Source organism: Clarias gariepinus, chromosome 21 (assembly GCF_024256425.1).
Source record: "Clarias gariepinus isolate MV-2021 ecotype Netherlands chromosome 21, CGAR_prim_01v2, whole genome shotgun sequence".
NCBI lineage: Eukaryota > Metazoa > Chordata > Actinopteri > Siluriformes > Clariidae > Clarias > Clarias gariepinus.
Window position 1 is genome coordinate 14,289,390 of NC_071120.1, and position 26,312 is coordinate 14,315,701.

Below are 26,312 nucleotides of genomic sequence, written 5' to 3' on the forward strand. Positions count from 1 at the left end.
CGCCACTGAATCATTATAGGTGCTAATGGGCATAAGAGAATTGGAACTGAACCACGAAAAATGCTTGGTCGGATGAATCACATTTTTTTTTCTCACAGTGAAACAAAAGGGGAATAAATGGCAACAGGAAACTATGTGATGCTCTGGGCAGTGTTCTGCTGGGAATTCTGTGGATGACACTTACCACTGTCCTTAATCATTGTTGCAGACCAAGTACACCCCTTCATAGCAACCATCCTCCCTAATGACACTGTGGCAGGACAATGCACCATGCCACACTGCACAAAACTGTGGTGCATGACGAAGTCCAACGTTGAACATTCAAATTCCCCAGACTTTAATCCAAGCTAGCATCTGTAGGATGTACCGGACAATTCAATTCAATTCAATTCAATTTTATTTGTATAGCGCTTTTAGCAATTTTCATTGCCGCAAAGCAGCTTTACATAGTCAAAAGAATTATTTAGGTTTGTATGAAATGTGAATTTGTATGAATCAAAATGGTCAGTTTGTCCCTGGTGAGCAAGCCGAGGGCGACAGTGGCAAGGAAAAACTCCCTGAGATGGTAATAGGAAGAAACCTTGAGAGGAACCAGACTCAACAGGGAACCCATCCTCATTTGGGTGAAACAGAAAGCAGTAAATGATCTGCATTTATACAGTGTGTAGGGTGGGAGGCAGTTCAGCTATAATAGCTGATGTTAATTGATGTTAATATGGAGTCCAGGTAGTTATTGAAGACCCAGGTAGACTTGTAAGAAGTTCCAGTCATGAACTATCGAACTGTCAAGTCCCCAGAGAAACAGTTGCCAACACCAGTCAAGGCCAGAACCATTTTCTAGGTAGAGATAAAGGTAGGTAGACAATAAAGTCTGATCCACAGAGGCCTTGTCTCACAACGTACAGGACTTAAAGGATCAGTGGCTACAGTCTTGGCGCCAGGAACACCTTCAGAGGTTTTGAGGTTTTTGAGGTTTCCATGTCTCGATGGGTGAAAGCTGTTTTGGTGGCACATGGGGGAACCTACACAATGTCAGGCAGGTGGTTTTAATGTTTTCTGGCTGATCTTAAGGCCAAAAAAGTGTACAGGAAGTAGTATATCAAATGCTTTGGAGAACAATAGACTCAGCTGAGTAAAAGCAGAACTTACAAATGTTGATTTTCACTACAGGGATTTCAATCCTGTTGTTTACATTTTCGATGAGATCACGGCTTGGAGTATGGGCTGATCATGGATACTGATGCAACACTGACATCCTCATAGTAAACAGACTCTTCTGTGCACTTCTGTTGCCAAGTTTGCAAATTTCCAGAGTCGACATGGAGGCGTTCATGTGTAAGATTTATGCCGTGTCGCTTAATCCCACGAGTTTGCAAAAGAAAATGTTAGTAGAGGAGCATCAGATTGTATGCAATATAATTTAACACCAACGTCCTGACCCTAAGAACACTGGCTGTGTCTGATACACTCATAGCTATAACACGCACTAACAGCTCACCCTAATGTCAGTGTCAAAACACTGTCCTTTAACCGAATTATTTCTGGTCAGTGGTTGGTTTAATGGTGCTGCATGCATAGTAGTGGTGTAGGGTCAGTAATTGTATACTTGTTTATACTACACTGAGTTTTTTGCCCACGAAATGATCAAACACAACAGTGCCTGAAGCTGTACAGGGCAGGAGCAGCAGGAGCAGCAGGAGCACGATGTACTGCCAATATTCAGAAAATCTGCACTGACCGGGTTCACACTCAACAAGAAGCAGAATTTAATAAATTATACATAGCAGCAGCAACATTATAAACACTGATTCTATATGTTCATGCTAAGAACAAGGATTCATAATTCAGCCCGGTGTCAGGCACAACACAAGCTTTTTTCTGCACTATAGAATATGCTCCTCACATATACTGTATCTTCACAGCGGTGCTTTGATCCCTGGAGAGTCGTACTGTGTTCTCAGGCAGGCTGTACGGCTTACACATAAGCATGAAGCACTCCTCATGTCGGATACGTGCCATGGCAAACATGGCTGACAAAGAATGTACAGAAGACACTATGGGACTTTGGGATAAGGGCACCCACACAGTGCAGCACCGGGATGCAGATGTATGGTTATATAAGGTATTATTATATAAGACGCCCTGTCCGCACTGATATCGCTGCCCTTTTTTCATCAACTGAGCCGGGGGAAGGTTACTCGAGGTTGTGCTCCACCTTGAAAAACTGCTCTTCATCCCATGGGAATGAAAGGAGATGAAAGAAATGGGAAGGAAAAAGAGAGAAAAAGAGAGAGAGAGAGAGAGAGAGAGAGAGAGAGAGAGAGAGAGAGTGAAAGCTCTGCAGGAGCAGCAGAGAGGAAGAGCCGCGAGGTTAAATGGTCAAGAGGTGGAGGGTAGTGTGTGCATGTGCAGGGCAGCGAAAGCTGTTCAACATGACGTGATTTTGGACCGTTCAGGCTTTTTTTTTTCTTTCTCGGGTTACTGAGATTTATAAAGAAAAAGAAAGAAATATGTAGCACTTCTTTATCATTACCCCATGATTTATATCATTACCTTGTGATCCTTGTTTGCTTTGTATATTTGGGCTTAATTTTATCAGTTACACCAGCGGCCGACTGGTATGACGAAAAACTTTCAATAGCGTGTTTATGATCGACGCACAATAAATAAAATCTCTAGAAATTGCATGCTTAGCTGAACAGCTAGTTAGTCTTAGTGATGAGCATGATACTTTGTCTAATTTTATTACAAGTTTGCCTATTGACTGAGGAATGAAATGAAAATAGCAAGACTCTGGCACATATCTCACGCAAACCAGAAAGGTTTAGAAGCGTAGGATAATCTTAGCATTTTTATACCAGGCATAATCTGTATCATTTGAACATGATGAGCATTACATTATATCATAAGAGGACAAGCTTTAATAAAATACCATATCAATTACCAATCCCATGTGTGATATCAATTAGCAATTAGCAATACCATGTCCAACATTACTCGTCAGTGTTGCCATTGAAATCTAGTTCTGCTATTCTTATTGGTACTGTCTGTTGTGTTCTACTTTTTTTCTTTATCTTAGGTCTAATTCGCGCATATTTTATTTTTACTTTATGCTGTTTATTACTTAATTTCAATAATAATATTTTCTTTGTCTTTGGCACAAGAATTTCCTCCAGGATCAAAAAAGTTGTATCTTATCTCATCTTTAAGAACAGGAACGTTCTCAGGTTCACACAGACAATATTTCTTCAACCTGACTGAAATCATTCTGTTCATCTGAACTGTTTACATGGATGCTTATCCGTTGTGTGCTTATATGCTTAAAGTATTTAATTAAAATATAGCTTTTTTTGACATGTGCAAAGTCATTCCGCCTGCTGCGAAGCGTTTAATTTGCTGGAAATGTAACAGAAGGAGGTAAAGGAAGTATTTTTAGTCCCATCTTTTCCTATAAATCCCACCCTCTGCATGATAATTGGTTACAAGAATCAAGTCTCATTTACGATTGGTCATGTGCTTTACTATGTGTGATCCCATAAGCCAATCATGAGATCTGATGAGCCCCTTCGTCCACTATAGACCCAGGGGATAAAAGTAAAGACAGGTGGAAGAGGTGATTGTTTTCATGGAGTTTACTGATAAGTATTGGAAGCTAAATTTAAAAAAATGAATGAATTCAAGTCTTTACATGGCTGATATTTATCTATTAAATAGTCCATCAAAGCTTTTCACCATCCCTCTGATTCTCGTTGAAAATTTATTTAAATCAGGGCAAATCAAGTCAGACTGTTCCGACTGAGGTGTTTACACGGTGCATTTTATTTTGATCGCGCTATTATTTCCATTATCGGAAATAATAATTATTATAATTATTTGGCTCCATGTAAATAGACCTGACTTTCGGACGTAAAAAACTTAACCATCATCTTGAAATTTCAAACCTATCAAAGGAAATAAAAACAAAGTCTGTTGGTATTGTTACTAAAGTCAGGATGGTCTCCACTACTTCAACCTTAAATCAAAATGGGTGCTCAGAGCATTAAGAGAAAAGAAAGTCTTTTTTTTTTTTCCTTCCCTTTTGCAGATGGAATTCATGGACATAAAAAAGGGTTAAATTGCAACTTACGGGACCCTAGGTCTGATTTAAATCTAATGCAGGATTAAATCTATTAAAATTATTAGTAGTTGGGAAACCTCCAGTTGGAAAGAACCACAGATAAAAACACTGAAATGGTTAAAATGTCAGTGAAACAAAGTAATGACCGGTATGAAAAAAAGAGAAGGAAAAAGCTAGTGCTCTCTGCCTTTAAGCATCCACTCTCTCCTGTTCCCTGTTCAGGCCTTAAGCTGTGCTTTGATGTATCTATAATTACACCATACAGTCTAAAGATGTGTGGTTAAAAAAAAAAAAAATCAAAACTGGGTAAAATGCAGAGCGGAGACAGCGAGAGTGAGTGAGGATGAAGCAGAGGGGGATTAATCGGTTGGTGTTTGATGTGCTTGATCAGAAACGTGTTTATTAACTGCAGAAGGCGAGCGGTAATTAACCCGCAGACAGCGAGCTTTCTGGAGCACCGTTCGTGTGTCAAACGGTCCATCTCTGCTAAAGCTAGCGGTCTTCCACCTCTCGCTCTCCTCCCCCTCGCTGCTCTTCTCGCCTTTAATGCCCTCTGCACTCCCCTCGGACCACTTTCCCGATCAATTAGCTGCTCGGCTGTTTTTTTTTTTTTCTTGTGCGCATGGCTCAGTTAATGAAGATAAACATTCTTAAAGCTTGCAAAGGATTTAATCAAAGTTGCAGAGATTACTTCTATACTAACTTTAATTCTGTGCGTATTTATAGTCCGGGAGATGGTTTTATAGTCAGGTGACGTACATGCTCTTTTGGGGTCAGAGGTGTTGTGACAGGTGACTATTTTTTTTTTTAATAGAAAATTGGGACCATGGTGTCAGAGGTGACACACGCAGTTACTTTGTCCATAACCTGGTATCAATAGACAAAGTTTTGAATATCACCATACAATAATGTATGCACACACACACAACTTAATACAAATCAAACTTGTTGGCTTTTAGGCTCTCGGTGTACATGCACGTGTGTGTGTGCGCACACACCCCACATGCTGCTGTTTAAAGGATGTACATGCATGAGGGAAGTGTCAAATTTTAATGAATGTAAGCTAATGAGAAGACTTTAAATTAGCCAGCCGTGATTAGAGACAGTGTCCATATCAAACGCACACACTACCACGGCAGGAAAAAAAAAACAAAAAAAAAAGCATGTGTATGTGCATGAAAGAAAGATGTAGTAAGAGAGCACACATGATGGAGAAACTATTTATAATGACTGAATTAAAATTTTATCTCTCTTTTTTTATATGTATAGATGGATAGATAGATAGATAGATAGATATAGTTACAAAGTAATAGGGAATAAACCTTATTCATCCTCATCCTCTTTAAGAATCTACCAGCTAGGGAATAAAATCACCACTGACCAGCTGATTTGATATCAAGATACCTACATAGGTGCCGATTCGATCTGTACTGCGGTACAATTTTATTTCTATAGCATTTTCAACAAGTTATTTTTGCAAAGCGGCTTTACAGAATAAAAAGAAACTCATGTAAATGTATGTAAAAAATATATTAATAAAACAACATGATCATATTGTCCCTCTATGCCAATGGTACTTCTGTAGGTGTATAAAAAAAAAGAGAAAAAAAGAATAAAAAAACGGTTTGAAAATTCTGCTGATAAATGTCTTATAACAAAGGTCCTAATTAGTTTGGGATACACCAACGCTAGAAAACTTTTTGATGATACTAATTGGTGGCGTAGTGGTAGCACTGTGGAACCGGTTGAGTCCAGGGTTGAGTGTTCTGCCTTTGAGTCTCTATGTGTGGAGTTCGAAAGTTCTCCCAGCGCTTCATGCGTTTCTTCTTGGTTACTTTGGTTTCCCCCTCACTTGCAGAGTAGGTTAACTGTCATTTCCAACTTGCCTGTAGTGTACGTGTGTGTGCGCTTCTGCCCTGTAATGGACTGACACCCCGTCCAGGGGTGACTTAACAGAGATTTAAGTGGGTTTGAACAGAAAAAAATGTAAATATACAGTACTGTGCAAAAGTCATGAGCCACATCTAATTTCTTCTTATTGTGTTTCCAAAGATCCAGACTTTCTTTAGGAATAGTTGTCCAGACATCCTAAAGAACTTTTTTTGCTCTCATTTTTGGCACATTTTGCCTCTTATTTTAGGTCCAGTCCCTGAACCTTACCAATTTCAGATGAATTGTTATTGTCTGTTAAGCCACATAGTGACCTATGAATCATTCAAGCATAAAAAAGTCTAACCTAAAGCATGAAACAGAGAGAATCAAGTGCAGATGATGTACAGAAGATCAGGCCAGTGATTAGTATACTGGTGATGCTGATACTGAGTGGTTGAAACAGACGAGAGGGGAAATGAGGTTGTTCACTTAATATAATTGAAGAAATGAGGAGTGGCTCAAAACGTTTGCACAGTACAATGATCAGTAGTAACTGGTTCTCTGTCCACTATTAAGTAAGAAAATACACATTTGGTCAATTTTGGGGTTTATATCTTAGGAAACAGAACAAAGACGTTAAACTTTACAACACTTTAAAACAGTTTGTACAAAGTGCTGCTGCTGTCTTGGCCTTTTTGGCCACATTACAGCCCCATGTTTCATTTCAGGCCGCCCATTTACTGTGGCCATCCTTTCAAGTCTTGTCTCTGAACATAAAAAAGTTGCCTGCTTTTACCACCTGATTTTTGACGTGGCTTACATCAGAAACTCACTTTTTTTTTGCTACATCACACACACATCACTGCTGTCTACACTCTGCTTAAGAAGACAGATCCCTATTAATCAAACTGACATTCGCACAATAAAAGTAGTGATTATGTAACACTAGGTGTATACGAGACTAACACACAATCCTAAGGTAAATCAGAGGGCTGGGAACTCTATCAGCACATGGTTTGTAACATTTCTGTCCTTAAATATTGAAAGCATGTAGGTGGGTGTGTTTGAATTTGGGACAGTAAAATTGTGTAATCAATCACAAAGCACGAAGCAGCATGTGCAAGTGGCTTGTGAAATCATGTGTAATACTGCCTCATCCTATTGTGCGCCCTAACTATCACAGTCACCTTAAGCTCCGGAGTGGGAAGAAGCTGGGGGCGTGGCCAAACATACATCATCATTACAGAGAGGAAAAGATGATCACAAGCAGGGCGCAGTTCTTTTTTTTTCCTAATAAGGTAAAAAAAAATGCATGGATAACTAAAGTTGTGACTGTAAACGATTCTAACAAGTTATTAGCTGTGACTAAGCTTCTTATAAAATTAAAATAAAATGATATAAAAGATCTCCTATACAGTGAAAAAGCCCTGATAAACATCACGCTGCTCTATTATTCCAATTTCATGACCTGCAGGTGACGACGTTCACGTCTTTATATGTTTGGCTGCACTGACAAAAGCTTTCAGGGAAAGATGTTTTCTCTGCTGTGATATTAGACAGAAGGTTAATAAGGGTCGTGTAAAGTACTACAGCATATCATCGGTGGAGCACGCTTTCAGATACAACGGTTTATTTTTATTTTCACCAAATCTTCATGATTTTAATTTCATTCCATTTGCAGAATATTACAAAATGAATAAATAAACGAAAAAAAAAAAATTAAATCAAGACTTACCAGAATTTATTTCTGAATCATAAACAAGGCAAAAAAAAAAAAAAGGCATTTTAATCGGTTAAAACCTAAAACGCATTATAGACTCAAAAATCTTAAAACTAATAAATAAATTTAGAAATGTTCCAATAATTCCGATTTGATAAGTAAAGTATCTGGTATAGGGAAAATAACTGACTAACAGACTTATCCAAATTCGGCTAAAACGTTGATTTCACCGCTATTTGGTAAAGCTTGAAAGCTACCAGAATATCTCCTTTTAAATGTTCTAACATACTCGTGTATCTGTATAACGCACGTGCAACAATTATTTTCTTTCCACCAGTTTCACTGGATAAATCACTGGTTCTCAACTCTGGTCCTGGAGGACCGTTGTCCTGCACATTTTCTTTTTTTCTTTCTTTGCTCTACCACACCCATTTCAATAAAAAAAAGGCTGTTAGTTAGCTCATTGGCTAAATCAGGTGTGCTGGAAACCGAGAAAACACTGAAATATGCAGAACAAGACCTGTGTTGGGAACCAATAGCTGAAAGAGGGCTTATATTTAGTAATACATAACCAGAACGCTTCACTGTGTTCACCAAAACCCCACTTCCTAGTTCAAAACGGTAAAGTTATATTCAGCCTCTATTCAACACATATACATCACTGCACAGGGAAATTCTTTGCAAATTCCAGCTTCTTAATTAAAATACATTAGTGTGAGTGACATCATCAGTGGACATGTTCCCAAAGTGTGTGTGTGTCACTGTGTGAATGCTCCAAAATAAATTACCCCTCAGATAATGCATTCTCTCATACCTTAAACTAAATTTTTTTCACTCCTGCTCCGAACGCGCCATTTCAGTGTCTATGTTAATAAGCTACACTAGCAGAGCTGAGCTGAGCAACAAGTCCAGAGAGTTAGGGGCTCTTCTTATATGAGGTCACACTGGGGGAATTGAATTGAAATCTAATGAAAATGGCCAGGTAAATGCAATATCACTCCTGCATTTGTGGTCTAATGATTAACAGTATTGCGTTGAACCACAGCCGTGTGGATATTCAGTATAACTGCACTCTTTCTCTTGTGATATTACTTAAGTGTGTCCGCTGGTCACGTCCTACAAATGAGAGTCAATAGTGGAAGTAAACAGCTGGGTATTCTATCTACTGTATGTATATTTCAACAGACACCACTTCCTCACTCACAAGCAAGATGTGAACAAATGTTCCCTGACTGGACCGAGCCGCACACATTTAGCCATCTGTAACTGGACTGGACGAAGCCACACACACACTCGTTAATTCTCCCGAAAACTTTCTCACATCATCTGCTGCATTCCTCCCTCCCCGCCCTCATTCGATCGTCCTCGCTCTCTAAAAGTTGAACGTGCCTTAGGATAAGGATGTACTGGATTGTTTATAGAAGCAGCGCTTTCCCAACGAAGCTTAACGTGATGTATTTTTAATCATTTCTCTCCTGCTCCATCTTCTTGCCCGCTCAGACGGTCCAGACTTTCCCAGCGGTGAGGCCGAATAGGAGATGTGTGTTTGTGCGTGTATGTATGTGTGTGTCTTTAACAAAAACACAACAAATACTTACCAGCTCCACAAAAGACAGCCCTCCATAGCTGTGAGCAACCACAAAGATGTTTTTGGCGCGCGATCTAGAAATGAAATGGTCCCACACATAGAGTGTGTGCTCCTCGGGTGAACTGTTTTCCTGTAAACACACACATACATACACAAGAAGTGTAAGAGATAACATCTGATCGAAGACATATACACACACACACACACACACACACACACACACACACACACACACACACACACAAAGAAACAGATCCTGCGGGGTTCAATGAGCCTTGCATATTGCAAATGCCCCAAATGTAAAAACCGATAGCTCCTGTGACGGCAGGTTTAAATCTTAATTTGTACTCAGCTACACAATCAATGTGGCCTCGATACAAGCAGTAAGCACATAAATGGCCAACACTGGGGGAAGGTCGCACACCAGTGTGGACAAAACACTCGTAATTAACACAGGCCTGAGGTGAGTCCGTACCTAAATGAGAAAAGAGAGAGAGAGATAGCGATAGAGAGGAAGGAACGGATGTGCGTGGAAAGAGAGGAAGGACATCGATCTGTGTGTTTGGAGAAGCCGTAAAGTTGGAGCATTTAAAAAAATTGAGAAATTGGGTTGTGTTTTTAAATTAAGATTAATTATAAATAGTAAATGAAAGATTTCCTTTATATAAGGATTAATTCGGCCTATGTACAGTATACTCGAAGCACACACAAGGAGCATGTCTTCAAGCATTAAGCAACTATTTAACTATAAATCTGCTTGGCCCAGGATCATCTCTAAACCTGATCTTTTATTAAACAGGCCAAACCCAAAAGATGCATGAAAAGACAGTTAGTTAGTTAACCAGCTTGCCTGACAGGCACAATTACTGTAGCACCAATGTCTTGATTTTCATCTTAGTCATGTACAGTAAAGTCCCAGGCTTATGAACAAATTCTGCTCCTAGTACACGTTTACAAGTCAGATTCGTTCGTAAGTTGGACACTGTGAGTCTTATACACCAATATACAAAGCAAAGCATAAAAAAACAAACACACGTTTGTTGCTTTGGTCTTGCATTATACCCGCACAAAATTGGGAACGGAAATTACGGTGATCTAGCGGGGTCAACCAGATTTAGAGGCAACCCCAGGAAAACGTGACGTTGGGGGGAGATACTCTACAACAGACTAGTAAATCTGTTTCAATGAGGATTTTCCTAAATTAGGATTAGAGTACTTACTATAGTGACAGATTTACCGACTGCCGTTTTTCACCATCATGCTCCTGTACTGATTCATTGAAATCACTGAGGCCGACTCATTTCTTCTGAAATGAACTGCACCAAACCAAGGCCACCTCTCAGGCTCTCTCTCAGGCAGGATACTTTTGTCCATAAGTGTGAAAGCTACTTGGGGGGGGGTTACTAAAATGCACCAGGGTTTGATTCAGACAGATCAAAGGCCATGGATGTGAGAGTATTCCTGCTTACCACACTTTAAATTCAACAAATGTTTTTCCTCCAATACTTAGAAAATGTCTGTTCTGGACAGAAAACTGTCAATTTGTATTTGTAAGTGAATGAATTAAAAAAAAAAAAAAAAAAAAACTAAACCCCCGTATGCTATTACACTGTGTATAAACAAAATCAACTTTTTGGACTTCAGGCGCAAATCAAATTCTGCTAAGCTGAACTTGAACACCTACAGTAAGCTGAACTCGTGAACACTTTTCTTTCCTGTTTGCAACTTTGCTTGTTGTTCGGCTCGTCTCACACTCTCTTGCATCAGCATTCAATTAGAGATTAAGCTCCTGAACACAGCCTAATAACTGAATTAAAATCGAAGCAGCTGACAAGGGCTAAAAGATTTCTTGACAAACAGCTTGTTTATGAAAGTAAATAAATATGAAAGGTGTAGCAGTGTGATGCAACCCAAGCAGAGCAGATTACACATCTTGGGCTGTCCCGCTGGGGCGGGGGTGAGGGGGGTGTTTGGTTTAGATCTATATGATGATGTATGTGGGATGTGAACATAAACCTACATACATACACACACATGGTTTGATTAGAAATAAGAAACAAAGAAAAAAGCTTAAAATAGTTTAAAGACCTTTCAGTGTCACCTTAAATATAATTAGGGATCAAACACACAGACAATGATGAAACATTAGACACTAAAGCAATGCAAAATAAGTGCAGCACGAGCAAATAAGAATTATTAAAGCTTACTGGACAGTAAAGGAGACTATAAAAACAACAAGGTGAGATTATTTGCTGTTATCTGGTTAGTTACCTCACACTGACGTCTGTATGAAGGAAAACAATTATTAATAATAATAATATTAATAATAATAAATTATTTGTAATGAAAAACTTGCTCTGTGGAATTCTCTATTCTGATAGGTCAGAAAGTCTCTGACAGTAGTGCTGCCTCCAAGATGGATCACAAGTATATATTAATACACTCTTTATATTACGTCATTGTTTCCATAGTAACATTTACAGGGAATCTGTATAACTCAGAGAAGGTGAGATGGATAATCCAAGGCTGATAATAAATAGATGGAAAAAGAATGCTGATTTTAGGATTCCTGATTTCTGGACAGGGTGCCAATCCATCCCAGGGGACGCACACACACACACACACACACACACACACACACACACACACACACACACGTTGTTGTTCTTGACGACAAGAAAGAGGTTTATAAAATAAAGAAATGTTGTTCATTAATCAGTGAAGTATTTAGTGTAATTGTTAACTACAATTTGACATTTGGGTGATGCTGCTTTGGGAAAATAATCACTTTTACCCCTAGTTCACAACAGCCTGTAGCACACCTCAGCTTGGATTATTTTTATCATTTACCCATCCAGGTGCTTTATTCCTTCCGTAATACATTATTTTTACATAATAGGTTATCTAAAAAAAAGCAGAACTTTTTAAGGACATGATGTGATGCAGACACTCCGGAGAACGCTGTAATGCTTTAAAATAAAAATAATAAATAAATCAACAAAAGAAACACATTCATACTTTTATCTTCCTACAAATGTCAAAACAGCACAAATATCCCAATAAACAAATTTAGCGCTGTGTGCCGGTCCTCCAGAGGCACTCTATTGCTATAATCATTGTGCTACTCCATGAGTGCGAGTGTGTGCATGAATGAATAAGAGCTTGGCTCCTCTGCGACGCACTGGCAAAAGCAGGTAACGTCCCCCTACCTTATCACCCAAGCACAGAGACTAACACCTGGCCCAAACACTCACACAAACAAAGGTGGCCATGGAGTGTGCGCATACACAAACGCGTGCACGCACACACCCACACATTATGTGCCACATGATTGACTACCTGCTCTGATAGGGGCCACACTTATCTCGAGCAAAATTTGCATATTGTGTAATTATTTCCCAGGGTTAATTAGCTCGGCAAAACAGGCTGCCCTCAGAGACAGCCTCCTGGTGACAGATTCACCCGTCGCTCTCTCTGTCTTTCTCTCCTACCCAAACACGTGCCAGTCCGCTCAGACTCCCCGCTGTTCCCTAACCTGCTGCGCCTCACAGAGACCAACATCAAAAGTCTGAAGGTGTGTGTCCGCATGTGTGTGTGTGCATGGAATATATTCAGTCTCCATACGCGCACATGAATCGTCAGTACAGAAAGCGCCGAGCTTTGAAGCACCTCTTGAGCTGAGCTCTAGCTGGAGAGACGAGCTCTTAATGGAGGAGCCGGGCCATTACGGCACATCCTCAGAGCTCTCGGCTCCTCCTGTGATCACTGCTCTCACTGCGTCATGCTGAATTCTTGGCTTTTCCTTTTCCCAATCTTTTTTTTTTTTTTTTGCCGCCAATGTTCACACTCGCTTGCATTCAGGATGTTAGAACAAGACGCATCAATCCCTCTGCTGAGAGAAAAAATACAAATAGTGCTGTCACACTCAAAACCTGGGATATTTTACCCGCATACCCTTACTGGTGTTTTATTGTATCACGTGCATGCAGTCACACTTGCCACGAAGGTGGGAAAAAAATACCAAATGTACGGCATTTGGTGAAAAATTTTATTACATTTTTGAAGTTGTCGTCAAAAAAGTTAAAATGAAGTTGAGATTAAATAGTCAAAACTCAATGTAAAAGAAACTGGAATAATCAATTACAGTTCTAACTCCCCACCATCATATGTAGCACTGTTTACATCATGATCGTCATGATAACCTGTTTCTTATTAACCACACTGGTTTTCTATGTTTCCCCCAACGCCTAGTCATATACACGAGTGAAAGTAGTTTTAAATAATTCCTGGTATGATGTAGCCAAAAGGTGAGGAGTGAACCATGCAGGTGGTGGACAGTCCCCTTAATCAATTTAGTGTGTTTCTCTTTATGTCTCAGCTTATTCCCATACTGTGGTGGAGCCTGAGCTAACTCAATGTTCTAATGTTCTTTAAAAAAAAAAAAAAACTGTTAGAGAGTTGAATCCCACATAGTGTAAAATGGAAAAATGTAGTGCCCTTGATTAGGGGTTAGGGAGAGTTTTAGGATTCAGCCGTGTGTTAGGAGCAAGTTACTTTTGTAGTTCATGTTAGCTGTGAACAAAGTAATGAAAGCTTGAAACACAACAGGTTCAGAGGCGATTCGAAACAACTTGGAAACAATTGCGAAGGAAACTAAATGTTGTGTAAGATGAGATTGTTATCAGATGTGTTTTTTTGGCCAAGGTGCTTCCTTAATGGATTTAAATGCGAGTGTTTTAGCAGTACCGAACCGTCCTGGCCTACTTTCACCCATGATTTTATCCATAGCAGCACAAGGTTTACTAGTCTGACTGAAGGAGGAAAAAAATAATAAAACAAGCTTGAAACTGATTACACTTCTTATTTGAAAGAATGCAATTAAAATGCAATTAGCACTAGGAAGAGCATTGTGATGTTCTGTAAACCATTTGAAATTCTCAAGGTTTCTTTCAGTGCTCCCTTGTAACATGACAGATGATCAGCTGACAAGGATTAACATCAACGACATCATTAAATAACATAACACTATACAGTTCTCACTATACAGGCTTTTATTTTAAATAAAAAAAAAAAGGTTTTTCAAACATATTTGTAGGTGGAGTCTCATTTTATAATTTGTTAAATGTATATAGGTTACTTTTGGTAAAGTTAAACTGTCTTAAATTAGATAATTTATTAGCATTTTATGCATCTTCATGAAGTGTTACCTGATAATGTTCTTTTTTTTTTTTTTTTTTTTTTTGTTTCCATTATATCCGGAGCTCCAAATGTCTTTTTGGTCAACTAAAGAAAAGTTCTGGATGCAGTCTCATTATTGTTGTTCTTCCTCCTGTTCTTGTTCTTATGCTACGGTCACTGCTGTGTGCTACAGATTCTCTTAAACAAACACTCATGAGGAGTTTAGTCCCCAGCACAGAAGTGGCGTCGTTTCATTCCTCGTTCCTGATGCGGCGTGTTAGCACTTTGTATTAAAACTATCAAGTTGTCATCAAGACATCATTCTCTTTTCTGTTAAAGATCACTCGCATATGAGCCTCCTGGATGTACACAAGCACTCGTTTGTTCCCATGATTTGCTGATTAATTACAATTACATTCGAGCTTGATCAAAAAACGGGACAAGATCAAGGTGTCATTTTTTTTTTTTTTTCTTTTAAACCACAATGACATTCTCTGTGTTAGCCAACTGGCTATAGCCTGCAGTCAGCAGGAGAAAACGGCACCAGCTGCATGGATGTGCCACACACGCTCCCGGTCACTCAGCCTCCCATCTGCACGCCGCATGCGAGAGCATTAAGCAGACGAAAGTACAAATATGTACAAACAGCTGCAGACGTAGGGGATCCGAAAGCAAATCGCACTAAAACATCCCCAATTTGTTTTGACAAATCCACAATTCATACCAGTCTTTCAGCGCTTAGTGCCAAACACACAGGAACGCCGAAGGTGGGATCGAATGTCAAGATTAGCAACTGTGAGTTGTCAAACTGTGCAAACAGCACATCGTGCACAAGGACACAGGCTACAGTAGAAGGTTAAACAGGCTACACTGGAAGGACACGTTCAGGAGACAAGTACGCGCAAGCTTACTAATTGATGAGTAAATACAGTGCAGGAGAAGACCACCGTGGCCGAACAGTCTGTGTGGGCGTCTGGTGGGATCTTTCAATGAGGATTTCTAGGCTAATTGAGGAAACCCTTTTAAACCTTAAAAGGTATTTAAACGCTAAAGCGTCTTATTTTAGCGACTAATCAGCCTGCGGTAAGCTAGAGTTACTCTTATTAGTTACGAAGCTTCCTTAAAACGACTACCTGCTTCATAGACAAACTTTGACTAAACAAAGTTCTCATTCAACAGGTACATCTAAGTGATTTGAATAGTGACCTCTCATCTCATTTTCCTTCCGGTAAATGATTAAAATTTAAACAAGCCGCGCTGGTATTTACACATTTGGTAGCACTCCAGTGTAGATCCATTAGAGTGTAGACGTTCACCCTCCACTGGACGCATATCATCATTCGGCGACCAGTTATCCGCACGCTTCTCTTGTCAACAGCACACGTTTTTAGGACATTCGATACGATCGGGTTTGAATGGTGCTAGTGTGGAGGAACGCTCGGTACTCTACGATAAAGCTGGAGCCGAGTTTTGTGGCGGCGCGTGGGCTTCCTGATAGCGCGGAAAAACTAGCCGTCTCAGGTTGGCTAAATAGCTACTGGCACTTCTTTCCTGTAGATTTGTTCTTCACAGCTCGCCAGTCACAGACAACGTGCCTGTTCAGAGACACGAAGGAGCAATGAAAAAGCCCTCGTGCCTTCTAGAATGGGGGTAAAAGCTGAAGCAAAGGGAAAAAAACCTAACTAAAAGAAAAAACCTTTGGGTTTTAACTACTGGAGAAATCATTGGAAGCCAGCAAGATGATAACCAAAGCCAGCTGAGAGGATAAGGCCGGAATAATAACTTATTCTGTGCATGCCAAAAGACAGGAAATGGAAAAAGAAAGGAAGGGGGGGCGGGGAGTTTAATTAAAGCGATCCAGACAGACATTCGGTACATAAAGAAGCTTGGCCCATCACTGTACAGAGGTGTGACCTTGCTACCGTGGAGCTAATCTCAACAAAATTTGGTGGTGCATTGTTTCAAATCAATATCTCATTAACAAAGTACAAAAGAACTGGTGCCTGTCTAGCAGGGGTTCCCTGTTAAAAGACAGCTCTCGGCTACATATAGCCAGAAAGGTCATCTTTGTCAAATCTCGACCCGCCTCGCACCAAGCCTGTGATTGTCAGATTAAATTACTGCTTGGGTTTAATTGACGCAAGCGAGGTGAGCGAGCAGCCACTTGTGTGAGGGTTTGGAGGAAAGGCCTGCTGTGAGGGGCCTGGCTATGGGTCCTCGCAGCAGATTGGATCTGTTTAAGGTTGACCTGACAGGAAGATTGGGAGCAGACATCTGAGAAAAGGCCTCGTCCCTTGAAACAAGTGCAAATGCGCGGCTTCAGAAAAGACGTGCGCTCAGACGAGGACAGGTCCGCGCGCAAACATAACACACATACGCGCAGACTTCTCCGGCGTAACCACCCCCACACAAGTCAGAGCTATACAACAATAGTGCCAGATTCTGCTTTTGTACATACAGTTACCATAAATCAATATTTCCAGACATACTCACAATCTCAATAAGAGCATCTACGGACTTATACGCATGGGTTGAACAGGTGAGCACCTCCGGACCTTAGCTATTGACCCTTGCTTCGGCTGTGTCATGGGTTCATACGTTTAATTAAGCCGAGTCCAGTCTGCACGCATGTCCTTGCAATAAGGTCGCAAACAAGGTCTCGGAGGCCAAAGTTCACCCGTGCTCGGGGATTTAAGAAGTGTCCTGGAGAGATGTGAACAAAGACAGCTTCAAGGTGATGCAACAGCCAGTCGGAATACATATCGCCTCCTCCTCCTGACAGCTCAACCCAGACCGGGTCTTATCTCAAAGACGTGCAGGTTAGTCGTGTACGAGGCAAGCATAGGGGAACAGAACATCTACAAAACACGGATTCCGATGCTCCCGCGAGGAATATATGAGTAGGAAAAACAAGGGATAAATAATGGATGGCGATCCTGAGGAGACAGAGGCGGCTGTTGGGTACACGCTGTGTGAACATTATCCACTACCGCCGGTCTGCGTGTCACCTTGGACTGATGCTGACTCCAAATCAACACTCTCACCACTGACTTTCTCATGCGGAGGGATTGCTGAGGGGGATTTAGAGGAGAGATAAAAAGCAGGGGTACAACCGAACCAACGAGCTTCTATTGGCACAGTACCATTCACTTATTTACTTAGTTAAATAGTTTAAACATGGGACACTCTGGAAAACCAACACATTTCATGATAGTAAAGTTACGAAAAAACTCCATAGTACAAAATATTCAGCAAAAAGTTTTTTTTTCTTTTGACGACAGCAATTCCTGTACACCAAAACTATGTACCATACAGTACATTAGCATTAAGTGATTATCATGCTAAAAAATATTTTGCTTAGCACAAGTATGAACTATTATTTAAATCTTTGATGTCTTTTGGGGTTTCAAACACTATTTTCATCAAGATCTTCCACGTTTCTAAGGCCAGACAATTATAAAGACACACTTCCCAAATATTTTCTTTGCCAAAAATCCTAGTCTTGACATAAAACAGGACTGGGAGTTGTAAAATGATGCAAATAAGTGGTCTAAGACAGACCATTGACCTTATACAAGAGAAGTAAAACATTGTCTAGATGATGTACAAAAGAGAAACAGAGTGAAGCCATGTACTCAAAGTGTTCAATAAACTCATGCCACCACTGCAAGGATCTGACACTTAAAGTTCTGCAGGCACTTAAGAAATGAATAAACGAAGCGACAGAGAGCGGAGGGGAAAAAAAAGTGGAACGCTGCTCAGCGCAAGCTGCTGCTTCTCAATATGCCCTCTCTCTCTCTTTCTCCGTCTCCCTGTCTCTGTCTCAGAACAAAAACGCAACAATAAGAAATCCAAAGGAAAAAAAAAGTGAGAGAAAGAATATTCTAGTCATTTAGAAAAACGGTTCTTTTCCCTCAGGGGCTCGGGCCCTAAGCCTGTCCCGGTTAGGCCTGAATGAAATCTTTGGAAGCTTCTTAAGCCTTCAATGTGGGTTTTGTTCCTGCTATTCCTTCGCTTGGCTGACAGAAAATAGGTAACTGGATTAGGCCTCAAATTCAGAGTAAAGTGAACTCCCAAAAAAACCCTGTGTATGCTGGCCCCGCCTCTCCCTCTCCCCGTCTCTCTCATCCACTCGGCCTCTCCAGAGACACTAGACGTGGGCCGTTGGGGCTGTGATCTTTTAAGAGTGCTAGGAGATTATGCAGGCTTGGGGGCTTCGACACTATGAACCCTGGGGGGGAGCAAAAAGTAAGAGTGCTAAAGGCAGTTAAGGGCTCCTTAACGAGGGTAAGGAAGCGTATTAATCAACTCAACTGTGGGCAGGAACAGGCTCCCCGGGCTGAGAAGAGCGACGTGCAGGTGGTCTGCAGCTCAGCAGGAAGTCAAGGAGGGGAGGAGAGGCGCCTGAGCCGGGTACAATACCGCTAGAAAAGATTAAAAAGTTCTAGAGAATGAGAGTGGGCCTGACCCGCCCACTACTCTAGGGCCTGAGAGAATGGGTGGAGAAGAGAGAAAAACACACATTCGGACTCACAAATACAAACACGCCTTAAAGCTGAGAGCCAAAGAGATATGAGCGCAGTGTTTATGGACACACGCAAAAGCAATGCATGGCTCCCACCTAGATAGGTGTCGGATACGAATAGCAGGAAAAAAAAGGTGTCAGGGGCTGAACAAAACCAGAAGACTGGCATTAACTCTCTACTCCTGTTGGATGTTACTGGTGCGTCAACATTTTATCAGCTCACTTTTGTATTATGAATGAACCTGTTGGGGCAGGCGTCACAATTTACTTAAAAACGTCATAAGATAGAAACAGGCTAATCGTGCATTAGGGGTGTAACACAATCAGGCTATCTGGATCTGTTTAAGGATCCAAAAATCAGTATTTAGTCTAAATCCACTCTGCTCCTGGAAATCTAAACCATTGCGACCCTGACCAAGCAGTCACTAAAGAAGCAGTGACTCATGTTCATAGCCTGTTTGCTTTATATCTGACAACATGAGATGTTTAATTTCCAGCTCGTTTAACATTTTTGGACATTTTTTGGACAGGGACGTAGGGGACATTTATGGTGTTAATTCTTTAAAAAAATAATAATAATAAAATGTGTTGGTACTCATTTATATCTATAGTTTACAGGTTTGGCTTATACATGCTAATTATCATTACAAACACTTTACTCTTAAGCCGCAGGATGCTTAATCCAAATATTCTTGTAAGTGATTTTAAAACATGGTATGGTGGTGTATAAGATGTAAGAAACAGTGGAGATTATGCTTGGGGCCATTTAGACGGGTTGTGATTTGTGTGCCTTGTGGAGTTGGTGAGGACTGAAACGTTAAATAAAATGAAAGTCAACCTCTTCCATGAGCCAACCTGCTGAATGGGGGAAAAACTGTCTTAATTTGGAGTTGTTCACCGAGTCCAAATGATTTTAAACTCCTTGCAAGTAAGCAAAAATGCATGACGAACAGGGAATGTAATTAACACATTTTCAAACATGTAAAAGCCACTTAGACATTATAGCCGCGTGAAAATCAGCCTGTCCCAGTAGTCACACATGACCGCTTGCAGAATTTCTTTAGACAACCCCATCTTTCAACATTGTATAGTTTAACTCGTACAGTATAGTGCAACTTACAGTAGGGCAAAAAAGTATTTAGTCTGCTACCAATTGTGCAAGTTCTCCCACTTAAAAAAGATGAGAGAGGCCTGTAACGTTTATCATACGTATACGTCAACCATGTGAGACAAAATAAAAAAATCTAGAAAATCACATTGTAGGATTTTTAATGAACTAATTGGTAAATTCCTCTGTAAAAAAAAAAAAGGATTTAGTCACCTAGAAACAAGCAAGATTTCTGGCTCTCACAGACCTGTAACAACTTCTTTAAAAGGCTCCTCTGTCCTGCACTCGTTACCTGTATTAATGACATCTGTTTGAACTTATCAGTATAAAAGACACCTGTACACAACCTCAAACAGTCACACTCCAAACTCCATATGGCCAAGAGCAATGAGCTGTCAAAGGACAACAGAAATAAAATTGTAGACCTGCACCAGGCTGGGAAGACTGAATCTGCAATAGGTAAGCAGCTTGGTGTAAAGAAATCAACTCTGGGAGCAATTATTAGAAAATTAAAAACAAACAAGACCACTGATCATCTCCCTCGGTCTGGGGTTCCACGCAATACCGTGGGGTCAAAAAGATCACAAGAACTGTGAGCAAAAATCCCAGAAACAGTAAAGAACCTGCAGAGAGCTGGGACCAAGGTTACCATCAGTACCACACTGCACCACCAGGGACTTAAATCCTGAAGTGCCAGATGTGTCCCCCTGCTTAAGCCAGTACATGTTCAGGCCTGTCTGAAGTTTGTTAGAGAGCATTTGAATGATCCAGAAGCGGACCAGGAGAATATTATATGTTCAGATGAAACCCAAATAGAACTTTTTGATAAAAATGCAACTTGTCGTGTTTGGAGGAGAAAGAATGCTGAGTTGCATTCAAAGAACACCATACATACTGTGAAGCATGGGGGTGGAAACATCATGCTTTGGGGCTGTTTTTCTGCAAAGGGACCAGGACGACTGATCCATGTAAAGGAAAGAATGAATGGGATCATGTATCGTGAGATTTTATGTGAAAACCTCCTTCCATCAGCAAGGGCATTGAAGATGAAACATGGCAAGGTCTTTCAGCATGACAATGATCCCAAACACACCGCCCGGGCAACGAAGGAGTGACTTCGTAAGGAGCATTTCAAGGTCCTGGAGTGGCCTAGCCAGTCTCCAAATCTCAAACAAATAGAAAATCTTTGGAGGGAGTTTAAAGTCTACGTTGCCCAGTGACAGCCCCAAAACATAACTGCTCTAGAGGAGATCTGCATGGAGGAATGGGCCAAAATACTAGCAACAGTGTGTGAAAACCGTCTAAAGACTTACAGAAAAGGTTTGACCTCTGTCATTGCTAATAAAGGGTATATAACAAAGTATTGAGATGAAATTTTGTTATTGACCAAATACTTATTTTCCACCATAATTGCAAATAAATTCTTTAAAAATCCTACAATGTGATTTTCTGGATTTTTTTTTTCTTATTTCCCTCATACTTGCAGTATACCTATGATGAAAATTACAGGCCTCTCTCATCTTTTTAAGTGGAAGAACTTGCACAATTGGTGGCTGACTAAATACTTTTTTGCCCCAATGTACTTAAGGCCTCCTACAGAAATTCTGTGCAGCTAAACAGATCTAAGCTTACTATACTAACACATACACACACACACACTGAGTCAGTCACTGTCCTTTGTACTAGTTTCTCAGCTGTTGTATAATGTAAGTGCATGGAAAGAGAAGCTGGACTCGCCTAATAGCGAGAGAGTAGGATTGGGAAAACCTTGGCTAGTGCTGCTCTAACGATCTCACGCTGCTAGCATTACAAAGTGCAAAAGGTTCTGGGGACAAGACGGCACGAGGTGAGGAGGGAGAGAGCGAGGGTGCAAGCGAGCAAGAGCTCATTATACGGATCCTCAACTATTCCAGTTGAAATATTTATTAAGACATTATTATGGGTTCTTTTCCGTCGCCTCTGAGAGTGTAACTCCTCGTTCATACTCCTTCTCACACACGTCCGTCGCGTCTGCCCCGACACATGAAGACACCGGCAGGAAAGGAACGAGGTCCTCTTCTTCATATCGATGCTGTGTTTTCCCTCTTCTGTGCAGCTCTCCACACGTAGCATGGTGATGAAACGGTTACGTCAAAGTGAGAATGGCTGAAGTGCGAGGATTTGCACTCGCTGATGGCTACTTCACAGAATTCCTTGTCTCATTCTTTTTTTCCGTGTGTGTAAGTGAAGAAAAAAAAAAAGCCTACTGTTGAGTCCTGTTGTAAAGCGAATTCATTAAAATAAGTGAAGGGTGTCAAAGTTACTTTGGCGCGATGGGAAGGCCGTGATTAAAGCGCTTGTTTATCGAGCGTGAGAAAGCGAGCTGTACGGATTCCGATGTGATGTTAATAATGTGGATAATCATGCTTCTCAGAAGAGTGCGACTGAAGGTACCATTGGATGTGGTACAGGAAGTGTGTTGACAGCTCACACGGCGCTCGCGTGTCACGCCGGTAACTGACAGTATAAGGCGTGTGATGTGGCTCGGATACACACATGTAGATGTGTAACGCGGACATCAGTAGAACAAAGCGTTAGCGATCTGCCAACAGATTTTTTTTTTCTTCCCGTCTTCCTTTGTCGGACCACTATGCTGAATTACTTTAGTGCTGGTTTATCTCTTTGATTGGGCAGGTGTTATCCGTGAAAAAAAGAAAAGAAAAAAAAAGTGCCCGAGGTGTGTGTACTGTACGTACGTGTATAGGATTAAGTGTTAAGCGATAAGAGATGTGATGGGCTGCTGTTGGGGAGTTATGGATTTTAATGATAGTGAATCTCATGGGCAACAGCTACAGGGGACAGGGCTCTGATCAACCTAGTCAGCTGCCTCTCTCTGTGTGTGTGTGTGTGTGTGTGTGGGGGTATGTGTGTAGTTAAGGGAAGTGGCATATTTAGCCCATTCAATTTCCATCAATGGTTTCTATCAGGATTTCACTCCTGCAAAACAATGGGCGTAAATTAAAGAAAATATAAAATAAAGAAAAATTTCTACTTGTATTTTTATACTATTTATATACAGAAGGGCTAAAATATATTTTATATATATATATATATATATATATATTCAAATGTTTTAAACTCTTCTAACATGTTTGAAATTAATATGTTTGAAGCTTAATGCTTGATTTGTTTGGTTGCACTTTTTTCCTCTCCATAATATTATTATTATTTTTTTAAATATATTGTAAAAAACTTTTTAGACAAGTTGAAGTCTAAATGTAATGTTATTTCCAGCAGACGTTACTGGAGTCTTTCTATTGGACATACAGTGCAGTAGACGTGCACAAAGTGTGTTGTCATCTAAGTAGTGAGCATGTACAGGGAACAGGGGAACAGGAAGCTATTTAGGATCTGGCATAACTGGATGAGTCTGAAGTTGTTTTTATGGTGGATCTTCTGTAATATAAAAGACAGCAATAAAGAGTCAAAAACTACAACTTTACATACAAGGTTGAAGGCTGTGTGTGTGTGTGTGTGTGTGTGTGTGTGTGTGTGTTTAAATTTCACATTCAGTGCTCATGCTACTTCTAATTTAAATTTTGTCAGTGGTTTTATAAAATTACAGAATTATTAATACACATATATAGATTCACACACACGCTAAATATTTTACGCGAGTCAAATCCGAAAGCAAGGTTTTAATGAAATTTGACAAACCTAGCTGTCAAAGCATTTTCTTCCAGCTAAGACTGGATCATTTCTCTCATTCCGTGTGTGCATGTGTGAGCGAGTGAAAAGCAGGGCGGGGGAGGTAATATCTAAAAAGTGGGAGTAAAGAGAAGCCTTTTTCTGTACACACAGACTCTGGAATGCTGCCAAACTCAGCGAGCCTGACCGCACACCCGTGTGGCCCTCTCGCTCAACTCCACTAAACCCTCTCTTACCCTCTGCTTCACCCTCCATCTCTCTTACTCTTGTTTCCACCACCCCCTCCCATCCCCTCCCTCCACCTTTCCTCGCTCACCCGGATTGGGATGCGCTTCTTCTCGCACTCCTTCTGTGGGTTGCGGTACTTCTCGTTCCCGTCTTTCTTCTTTTTTCCCTCGCACTCCTCCTTGCGCTCGCGTTTCTCCGCCGGTTCGTCCCACATGTCCGCAGATGGATCCCTGACCTTCTCCACCTCCAGCTCGTTCTCGTTGGGGTTCAGTACGATCACGCCGTAGCCCTCCTGAGACACAAACACAAACAAACAAATCAACAGGCAGGAACAATACCGCGTGGCTCTGTGCGAGTGTGTGTGCAAATAATATGACGAGGTATCCAGGGAGAGACATGGCTGCCAGCAATGAAACCAGGCAGAGGGGCACAGAGACAGGCTTGAGATCTGAGAAAGAGATGGAGAGAGAGATAGAGAGAGAGAGAGTCAGAGAGTGAGACAGAAGAATTACCTGAAAGACTAGGGGGGGTGATATAAGATGGAGTGTGTTAGGAAGCCAAGACGCACAAATACTGAAGTATTTCCAAAAAAAAAAAAAAAAAAAGTTAGTTACTGTAAAACTCTCTGCTTGTGCTTAACAAAATGTATTTTCATACACTTAGAGCTTTCAGCAAAGCAGACACCAGATTTCTATATAAATATAAAATATATTTGTATATAATAAATTTAAAATCTCTATTAAAATCTCTTGAATATTATTAGACATAAGGATTTCTTTTACTGTAAATATGAATAAATATTGCAATACAATCCTGTTTGAAATTTTCTTGGGCTGCGCATAATAAAAAAGAACAAATTACCAATAAATATCTAATTTGCAGTAAAATGCATAAACAGACGGACACTGCGTATATAAAATAGTTAAATAAATGATAAAAGCATTGAGTAAGGAGTAGACATCCTGGTCTGCCTGCATGGCACTGTTAAAATGTATTAGCTGCTTCTCTCATGCTGTAAAAGCAATTACACATTTAAAAATATGTAAAAACAGGAAAATGTTTTGTTCATTTATTTATTCATTTATTTATTTATTTATTTAGCCCACTTATTTATTTACTTGTCTTGTTTTTAGTTTTTTTTTTCTTTTTGAAAGTCTGGTATTCTGGTTACAACTGAAAGTTCAAGCATATTACACATTGGTAACTAAAAGGAAAAAAAAGGGAAAAAAAAGTTTTGCTTCTAATATTTCATCACTACAATGTTTCGGTTGAACTTATCAAACGGATGTCAAATTTAAGCACACAAACAGAACTAAACAGAAATGTGATTATGTGAGTAAGAACACCGTCGATAAACACTATTCCGCTCACTCCGAGGGGTCACGTACGTGCAGACGTTTCGGATTTAAACGAATTATGCTGCGACGCAAGCAGCAACAAAGCAAGTGTCATTTTCAACAGGCTAATTAAAAATTAAGCGACTGTCGATATCTTACAATCATAATTAGATCGCGTGATGTACTGCAGACGAAGCACTTTCGCGTTCTAATCAATACAAATCAACTGCGGCTGCCCTCCTGCTCCGTCTGCCGTGCGGCTGCGACTAATAAAGTGGGAGAAGTAATTACGGCTAATAAAGCTCATAAAGCCAAGAAAAACCATAATACGAGATTACAAAGTGCTCAATCAAATTTAAAAGTGATAAGGAAACAAAAACAGATCATATGTGTAATACATTGTAATAATTATGTGTGTAATAAAATGTATTAATCATACTACTAGTGCTAATAATAATAACTTGGTAAGTAACAGTAATTCTATCATATTGTTGATGATATAGCACTTTACTATACTGCTTGTAAATTTAAAAACAAAGTGTTAGCACCTTTAATTCCCTTTCATTCATATATATATATATATATATATATATATAAATTATCTGATGTTTTTTCCTATGGTGTCAACCCCCACTCACACACAGACAAGTGTATGTATATTCAGGAAGATTTTTCTTTCCCTGACTACTCTCTGGTTGAGGACAGAGGCGCTGGCCAGGAGACGTTTGGCTTTGTGGTTGCACGCAGTGGTGAGGCAGCCTGAGTGGAGTTTAGTGCCACTGCCCACTGGTGGCAGGCAAGATAAATGACTACGGGCGAAAGACAGCCTGCACTGAGCCAGACAGGCCTTTCTCCTTCTCTCTTTCCTTTTTTTTTCTCTGTATATCTAATGGCTACTTTGCCCAGGTTAAATCTCAGAAAAGATCGAGTCTCGTCCCTGCGTTCGCCGATT

At 40.3% G+C, this 26,312-nt stretch overlaps 1 protein-coding gene across 3 annotated transcripts in view; it reads right to left on the minus strand.

Annotated features, from left to right (window-relative positions):
• Window positions 1–26,312, minus strand: part of fam172a (family with sequence similarity 172 member A) — a 173,877-nt gene that overhangs the window by 70,436 nt on the left and 77,129 nt on the right. For all 3 annotated transcript variants that reach the window (XM_053480560.1, XM_053480561.1, XM_053480559.1), the window contains exons 7-8: window positions 24,112–24,315; window positions 9,308–9,427 (exon numbers count right to left, since the gene is read on the minus strand). In XM_053480560.1, the coding sequence (XP_053336535.1) occupies window positions 9,308–9,427; window positions 24,112–24,315 (324 nt within the window). The remainder of the gene's footprint in view (window positions 1–9,307; window positions 9,428–24,111; window positions 24,316–26,312) is intronic.